Consider the following 9,480-nt stretch of genomic DNA (forward strand, 5'->3'; position numbering starts at 1 on the left):
CTAGTTGATCCAGGAATGTGATTTATTGCTGTGAGCCCTTCATTAAGGCATAGACAGCATTTCGGTGGTTTTGTGCATTCTTTGAACTTATGCCCTTTCTCCCCGCAACGTATGCACAATCCTTGTCCTTTTCTGTCTCGACCAGTGCAATTTGCTTGTACGTGGCCAACCCCAAAACATTTGAAACATCGTTTCACGTCGGCTCGTAACTTTACGCGACAAATTGTCCATCCTACTTTTATGCGAGATTTTTGCAATATACTCTTTACGTCAGTAATTGCCATTTTCACAAAAGCGCGGCATTGTTCTCTACTATTCGCTTTAGTGACGTGTAACTTCATCTCAGCTGTTGAATTTTGGGTTGGTGAACGGATAGCGGTGATGACCTCTTCTTCATCGGTTAGACAATCCAAGTCGCGGATCTCAATTTTACCGTCGCTATTTCTTTCAGTGTTTCTTTTATGGATTCGCAAAACTCCGCTTTCTTTCCGCCTTTTGCGACTTCAAGCAACACTGCCCCAGCAGTAGTCTTGCGAATGGAGTGGATTGCAATTTCCGTTTTCTCTAATTTTACGTTGTTCTTTAACGACTTAAGAATATCTGCGTAACTTCTGCCTTCTACTGGCTTTATGAGTACCGCTTCAGGTTTATCTTTAGGCGCTCTGCGCTTAATCCTTGACTTTTTTCCTTCCGCTCCTTTCTTTGGCGGAATTTCTACATTGTCCGACATTTTATTATTTTCTTGGGCGTTTATTGCCCTCCTTCTAGTAGCGATTTGCCACTTAGATGTTGGCTTTTCGCAGTGTTTCTTCCCATTGGTTTGCACCACTGGGCTAGTCGCGGCTCGCTTTTGCCGTTGTGCGGTTGGAGTGTCTATTATACTGTTATTTTTTTGTAGTCTTGATTGGTGTACACTACATATTTTCTCTGCTTCAGCTTTTACCCAACATAGCCGGTAATAACTTATGTCGTCGAAAAGCTCATCTAATGCAGCAACTGATTCTTTTATGTCATTCGCAATATTCCTCTGTCTAAGTTCAGTGTTTTTCATTTTATTAAGAACGGCTTTGCATTGCTCCAATGCTTCCGCCTCTTCCTTCTTCCTTTGTATTATGTATTCGCTCCTATGCGAGGGTGGTACATCATTTATGTTTTCTGGCACTTCAGGTGTCTCCATGTTCACTGCGGACATCCCTTTGTCATTATGTGTTGGCGTGTTCTCTGTTTGTTTTTTAATTTTGTGTTGTTTATTCATTTTTATTTGGGACCCAACTCCTTGCCGCTATCGATGTTCGATTGTACAGTCGCTTGTATCAAGACAAGCTACATTAAGCGTTAATCTTGGCGTTAATATTTACAAATGCGCTTTGGGTGTCGATGAATTGCAGTTCTTAGGTTTTCATTTGTCAGCAAGTGGCATGAATCCCCCAGCAGAGCATGTGGAAGCCATTCAAAATTATGTCCTACCTAAGACAGTTCATGAAATTCTTCAATTCTTTGGAGTTGTCAATTATTATCGTAAGTACATTCCTCGAGCAGCACAGTTACAAGCACCCCTAAGCAGCCAAGAAGAGAGATAAGTCTGGACAGCAGAACTTAACACACCGTTTGAAAATTGTAACGCGGGCATACCAACGTTAACGCAACTAGTATTCTTATCACCAACAGCACCTCTTCGCCTTTTAACCGATGCTTCCAGCACTGTAATAGGATCAGGTCTAGAGCAGCGAAACTATGACCAATCAAAACCAGTAGCATTCTTCTCCGCCAAGCTTAAATCGGCAGAAGTGAAGTACAGCACGTATGACAGAGAACTGCTAGCACTTTACGTATCTATAAAACATTTTCGTTATCTGCTTGAAGGGCGTTATTTCGTAATCCGCACCGACCATTAGCCGTTGACGTTCGTTTTTCAGCAAAAAGTCAATAAGGTGTCTCCTCGCCAATCACGCCATCTGAGCTACACAGCAGAATTCACGACCGAGATCGTACATTTGTCAGGTGAAAAGAAAGATCCGGAGGCCGCAGATTTGTTGCGCGGTACGAAGGGCGGCAAGGTCCGCAAGGGCCAGTCTGGGAAATAATGTCCCGGACTCCGCCACTTTCGCAAAACTCTTGGAGCCAGCTTCATTGCCTCCAAATCAACCTCCACCGGGCTATAGCAGCTTCATATAGGCTCAGTACCTTGGTGGAACAACACTGTCTAGATTTTGTGGCCATCCAAGAACCATAGGCCACAAAGGGGCGCATAAACGATCTACAGACAAAAACGTTAAGTTAATGTATGATAGTAATGTTGATCTAATTACATTTCAAATTGGCGGGTGTTGGAGGAAAACTCCTCATCAGATCACCGATATATACGCTTTGATTTGAAAGGGGAAGTTGAAGACACTTTCGAAACAAAAAATGTTAGGAAGACCAACTGGTCTCTATAAAACTTCTATATAGAACAAAACATTAGTTGTTTTGGGAATAGGATTACTAATTGTCAGGAACTAAATCTTAAGGTTAACAAACTTGAAAATATTATTACAGGGGCTTTTGAAAACAGCTGGGAACTTGTCAAAAAGAAACGTTGTAGAAACGTCCCATGTTGGAATAGGGAACTGAACATTTTGCGCAAAAAAGCCCGACAGCTCCTTAATAGAGCCAAGTCCAGAGGGGACTGGGCATCTTTTAAGACTGCCTTAACGGGTTACAGTAAGGAATTGAAAAAATCAAAGAAGGAATCATTGAGGAGGTACTGCGAGCAGTTTGAAATACTTCCCACGGCTGCGAGACTCGAGAAATCTCTAAACAAAGACCACTCAAATAGCCTCTCTACACTAAAGAAGGCTGACGGAAGCTTTACGGAAAGTCTGTAAGAAACGGGACAGCTTTTGCTGGACACTCATTTTGTAGGCTGTGCCATGTATACTGAGAGTATGGAAACCATCGATGATAATCGTTTTTTGTTGATTGCACGAAAATTTTCACAGTTAATAAAACTAAATGGACCATTTCCACTTTTAGCGCGTTTAAAGCATCTGGTATCGACAATATTCAACCGTGTCTTCTTCAAAAAGACGTTGATGTATTAGCACCGATATTAACAAACGTATTTAGGATAAGTCTAAAACTAGGAGTAATACCTAAACATTGGACGAAGGATAGGGTAGCTTTCATACCGAAAGCAGGCAATAAGGCAGATCACACGCCAAAAGCTTTCCGGCTCATTAGCCTTACTTCTTTCTTGCTTAAAGTAATGGAGAAGATTCTAAATCAATACATCAGGGAAGTCTACATTAAAGCTTCACCTCTACATATTGAACAGTATGCTTACCAGTCGGGCAAATCGACCGAGACCACTATACATAGTCTAACGAGTAAAATCGAGAAGGCTTTAGACGGTAAGGAAATAGCTCTCTGTACGTCGGTTGACATTACAGGAGCTTTTGATAAAGCAACATTCAGCTCAATTGAGGAAGGAATGTTCAAGAAAGAAATACATAGACTAATCATAACATGGATTCTCAATATGCTGAAAAATAGGACGATAATCTTTGAAATGGGGACGAAGAGATTAACTGTCAAGTAAACCAAAGTAAGCCCTCAAGGAGGCGTTCTATCGCCGCTTCTATGGCTATTGGTCATTGACGAACTCTTACAGTCTCTTGGTGACCTCGGATATGAAGTTCAGGCTGTACAGACTTTATGGTAAAACATGGGGTCTGCGACCAAAAATGATGGCTTGGTCATACAAGACCGTAACAGTACCAATGATCACCTATGCTTGCTTGGCATGGTGGCCAAAGGTAAATCACACGAAGGCTAAGATGACCCTCAATAAGACTCATCGAACAGTCTGTCTAAGCGTAACGGGAGCAATGAAAACGTGCCCCACAGAAGCCGTAGCAATGCTAATTGGACTCACTCCGTTACACATCACAGTTAAAAGGACTGCGACCAGTGCCGCACTAAGGCTTCCTTATCTAGGTAATCTTAAAGAGGGCAAAAAGATTTATTAATCCTGAACACATCAAAGTTGATGCTATCCTTGGCCTTAGCAGAAATTATATTAAAATCTACACTGAACTTCTTACAGGACACTGTAGACTTAATTACCACATAAAGATTATAGGTGCTGTAGAAAGTGACTCCTGTCGACTCTGTCATGAGGAGAAGGAAACATCAGAACATGTTTTATGTAACTGCCCAGCGGCGGCAAGACGTAGACTCGATTACCTTGGAAGCGGGATCCCAGTCCCAAATCAAATAGGTAAAATTAAGCCCACAGCAATTATAAGATTTATAAATAGTCTAAAATTGACATTTTGAAACCATGCAAGTATTCAGGCAAGATTCGCTACAATGTGATCTCTGAATTTTCTATGATTTTTTCTTGATGAACTGATCAAATTAGGGGAATACTAATCGCGCTTGATATATGAGACTGCAAAGGCCGCGTACGAAGTAGAGGCACCTGGATAGGAGTGTTGCTTCAGGCCAAAACCTAATAATCAATTAAATAATTGGGTTAATCTGGTCAATTAAGTATTGAACCAAGTTAGCAATGCCACATTTCCGAGGTTCTCTTACTCGAATTCATTCGAACTTAATTCAGAGCGACTGTCATCATCAAATTTTGTTTCGAATATAACATCAATACATTAAGTGGCTATAAGATTTTCCACTTGAATAATATAAAATATATTTAATTTTAAATATATTGAAAACGGAGTTTTAATTTTTCGTCATATCGTTGCTATACTTTAAGACAATGATGCCACCGTAAGCCAAAGATGGCTTACGAATCGAATGCATCAAATATATAAAAAATACAATATATTTGTTCTGAAAAATAATATATGTAAATATAATCTAATACATTTTTTGATCCAACATGTATCTAATTACATAATCATCGCTCTTCTGAATATTCCCAGAGAAGTTTCTTCCAAAAATGAGAATTCCCCTATTCAGAACTGCTAGGGAGACAGTTATTATGGGAACAACAAAAAATTTAAATTTGTTTGGTAACATTTACATTTTTAAATGTCAAAAAGTACAAAAATAAGAAGCAAATCAAACAAATGAAAAGAATTGTGCTTCATATGTTGATTTAAATTTAAAAATTTATTTTTTTTTTCTTATAAACAATAAAAGTAAAATATCTTATTTATTAATTGGAATTATTAATGTTTTAACTAAAGTTTGAGTTCTTCTATTTCGAAAAGTCGACAATTGTTTCTATAATTAGGATAAAAATGTCCTTCAATTAATGAACCGTAACAATAGTTTATGATGAGCGCAGATGTTGCAGGAAAAAATATTGCTTGAATACCTGCTCATAATTACAAAAGATTATTTTAACTTACTCAAGGTATCCTATTTATTGTAGAATGAGGGTTTCTTTCATTATTCTATTGTTTTAAATAACAATAGTTAACAATTTAATTTGTGGGGAAAACCAGTGTTCATAAAATAAATAAAAATAATAATAATAAATAAAAATACTAATAAATAAAAATACTAATAAATAAAAATAATAATAATAAATAAAAATAGTAATAAATAAAAATAATAATAATAAATAAAAATTTAAATATTTTAAATTTATTATAATAATAAATATTCGAAAAAATGATCAACCCATGTGCATAAAATAAATAAATAAAAACTTAATTATATTAAATTTATTATAATAATTTTAAAAAAATATATTTGAAAAAATGATTAACCCGTGTGGATAAAATAAAAATTGAAATATATTCACCCCTATTTTGAATCAAATGGGAGCAGGAGCGGGAGCTTTTCCTCTTTTCCCAGTTCCTCTATTCTGAATCTAATGCGAATGGGAGTTTTTTTTCCCTATTTTGCACCAAATTTTTCGCAAGTAAATTGTGTGGGAGATAAGTTAAAAAAATGTTGAATATAAAAAAGAGGTGAATATATTTAACATTTCGATCTTATATCAAAAATCTTAAAATTAAAGAACTTAAAGAATTTTGCATATTTTAGAATTAGGTATTATACAAATAAATTGAATAAATTAAGCAAATATGAACTACTAAAATTAGTCGTCTAATGAAATGCTGTCATATTTCAGGTTGTTGCAAGCTACATCAGGCTGCAACACATCCAACTGTGGACTAAAGGACTCTGGAGAAGGTGACGCAGCATATCTGGTTGAATTTACATGTATAACTTCAGGTGAAACAGTAGCGGAATAGTTCGACATACTGGAATTCCCTGATGAAACTGTTCGTATACGTGTCTGTTTTCGTTTAACTGTTTTGAATGTAGATTCATGCTTATTATATGGAGAAGTAGACAAAATTGTATCTATTGAATGTTCATCTACTTCAGATTCTAATTCATATTTCGGTATAGTATTTGTAGAAACTGTAAAACTTCGGATATTGGGACCCACTGACGAAATTGTTCTTACACCTGGTTGTTGATGTTCAATTACTTTATAGGAATATTCATTTAAGTTACCTAGCGTCGCTTGGTAAAGAACTTCATTGATCATTTTGTTGGCATATATTTGCTGATTGCGCTCCAAATTCCTGTACTGAACTTCCCAGGAAGTACTTAAAGCATTTGCTTCATCTAGTTTTATTTCTTTAGAGCTTGGCAGATGCGAAATAGCTTCTGATATAATCTCATTTCTTTCTTCGTTTTTTTTTCGTAAATGCCCATTGGATTGTGTCTAAAATAATTAAATAAGGAATTCTAATTAGATATAATTATGTACAGTTATATAAAATTGAAAAATAACACTAAAATATAAATAAATAAAATATAACAATACATGGAAATATATATTTTTAGCTTATTTATTGTGTATGGGGAACCTGTTTGCTTACCTGCTTAGAACTGTCATTTAATGCGTAGTCAATCGGTGGAGCTTTTTCCGGAATAGCCCTTAAGAACTTCAAAGAATTGAAATACCAAACATTGGAAACATACAGGTCATCACCTGTGGCACCAGACTTTTCACTTGCCTTTACTTTTTTAATTTCTCTGCGGTAGCCGGATCGTAGAGTATTAATCGATTTTTTAACTTCCTGCGCATCAGCATCCGGTTGAACTTCTCTTAATTTTTTAACTAAAATTGCTAAGCATTCATCCTTTCGTTTCCTATTGTGGTACTCCTTATCATCGACTTTCCATAATGCGGGCAAACTTTGATATAAATTTATAAATTCCTTCCAAAATTTAGTATCTATAAATGTTGATAAAACTTTTTGTTGTGTCGATTTTTTCTAAAATAATGGAATAATAACTAATTTTAATTGAATTTAATTATTTACGGTTAAATAAAATTGAAATAAAACACTAAAATCAAAATAAATAAAATATAACAATACATGAAATCATGTATTATTATTTTAACACCACTTTATTTGTTTTGTATTTGGAATTTATTTGCTTGCCTTCTTGAAACGGTCATTTAATTTGTGGCGAATAGATGAAGCTTTTTCCACTTGTCCTTTTAAGAAATTCAAATGATTGAAATACCAAACCGTGGGAACATACAGATCATCACCAGACTTTTCACTTGCCTCTATTTTTTTAATTTCTCTACGGAAACCGTTCCTTAGATTATTAATCTTACTTTTAACTTGTCTTGCATTAGCATTCGGTTGAATTTCTCTTAGTTTTTTAACTAAAACTGCTAGACATTCAATCCTTCGTCTCTTATTATAGTAGTCGCTATGACGGACTTTCCATAATGCGGGAAGACTTTGATATAAATTTATAAACTCCACCCAAAATTTAGTATGTGTAAATAGTACCATTAAGACTTCTTGTTTTATTCACAATGCTTGTAAACCTAGGAAAAAAAAAACATGCATTAGTTTACACTGTCGCACTTGCATTTATCTGGATAAATTAGTACAAATTAGTTGCACTATTAATACAAATCTCTATATAAAAATGTGCGATATAGTACTATACAACGCGAAAAATATTCTTTTTAACTGCTTTGAATTGGAGAATGTCGAATAAGTCACATTCATACGTACATGGTTTGATAAAGATAGAAAAACAAATTATTAGAAATGTTTAATAAAAAATACAATACTTCTTAGAGTAGATTTTTTTGAATATTATATATTATTTAATTTTAAGATTTTTTATTAACTTAATTACAAAAAATTTAATTTTTAACTCTATATTTTTTTATAGTTAAATATTATTAAATAAAGTATTAGTGTTGCTGTAAAGCTAGACTTACTTTGTATAGTGACAAAGAAGCTTTATTTATTCGAAAAACCTTGTTATTCGAAAATCCTTCTAAATATTATTAATCAATTTCGCAAAATTCTGTGGCTAGACTTCTATAACTATGATGTATGAACATAGTATTATTCAATTTTAAATAAATAAAGTTATATTTACAATTATTATTTAGTTAATACGTAATTCGAAAATAATTCTTATCTTGCTATTTAATAATCACTTAATATTTACTTCACTTCCAAACTTTTATTTACAGACAAAATACTTCATCGCAACGCTCACCAGTTAACATAAATATATAAACAAATTAAAGTTTACGAAGAGTCCTTTTATCAGAAGGATATTAACACATGATTATGAAAATGTAGCATTCATACGAAAATCAAAAAATTTTGATATCCATCATTCATAAGCACTACTCCTTCGATAGCTTGAGCGAATAACTACGTCAAACACGCTCGATACGTGTAGTCTTGCGAAATTTAATAGCGATAATAAGAGAAAGAAATTTAGAATTTTATAATACATGCAAAATATTATTTAAAATTTTTTAAATACTGAAAGAAATATTTTAAAATCTGCTATCATGTCAGAAACAAATTTACACTTACGAATTGTAACTCACAATTAATTAATATGTCTGAATTATATTTTGATTCCAAAATTTTAAATTAGATTCATATTGCAAGTTTTGGTTCAATTTATATAATTAAAATTTATAGAATTGAATATTAAATTTAAGTAGTAGATTTCAATTTAAGTAAATATTTATTGAATAATAATTTTATTTTCGTAACATCAAATACTGAGTATCCGCATTCAACTACTTGAAATATCTTAACTAGAATACTTTTGAAAAGTCAACATGTTTTTGACCTACTGTACAGAAATTATCAAATAATAATATAATGTTCTAGTTACAAATTCTTTGTAGAAAATTCTGCTCCTTTAATATATAAAGGTATGGTATTTCTTAAGGATCTTTAAGGTATGTTTCTGGTCAGATTGAGTGGGTATTTGTTTTTCTTCTGTGAATATTTCGGAGAAAAAACTTGCTGCAGAGGGTTGTGTGGCGGATATGGCAACCACAGAAAGCATGATGGCAATATTGTGGCATCACAATCTGAGGATGGTATGAAAACAGAACGCAATCAAGCATCGCTCTCTCTCTTCAGTCACTCTTTAAACTTCACAGTGTTCGGTTGATATTAAGTGTTAATAGTGCCTTAAGCATTTGTGTATAAG

The 9,480-nt window shown here is 34.0% G+C and overlaps 1 protein-coding gene across 3 annotated transcripts; it reads right to left on the reverse strand.

The window, feature by feature from the left end:
* Positions 1-5,981: 5,981 nt before the first annotated feature.
* Positions 5,982-8,766, reverse strand: LOC119679366. 3 transcript variants are annotated; one of them, XM_038091676.1, is made up of 5 exons: positions 8,467-8,766; positions 8,231-8,339; positions 7,425-7,825; positions 6,855-7,253; positions 5,982-6,697 (listed from the first exon to the last, which is right to left on the reverse strand). In XM_038091676.1, the coding sequence occupies exons 3-5, from the start codon at positions 7,788-7,790 to the stop codon at positions 6,059-6,061; spliced, it is 1,404 nt and encodes a 467-aa protein (XP_037947604.1). In that variant the 5' UTR covers positions 7,791-7,825; positions 8,231-8,339; positions 8,467-8,766; the 3' UTR covers positions 5,982-6,058. The 3 variants fall into 3 exon arrangements, with proteins under 3 accessions (XP_037947604.1, XP_037947605.1, XP_037947603.1); XM_038091677.1 differs by lacking the exon at positions 8,231-8,339 and having other exon boundaries at positions 8,518-8,766; XM_038091675.1 differs by lacking the exon at positions 8,231-8,339.
* Between the last annotated feature and the right edge of the window lie 714 nt (positions 8,767-9,480).

Source organism: Teleopsis dalmanni, chromosome 2 (genome assembly GCF_002237135.1).
Source record: "Teleopsis dalmanni isolate 2A chromosome 2, ASM223713v2, whole genome shotgun sequence".
Classification (NCBI taxonomy): domain Eukaryota; kingdom Metazoa; phylum Arthropoda; class Insecta; order Diptera; family Diopsidae; genus Teleopsis; species Teleopsis dalmanni.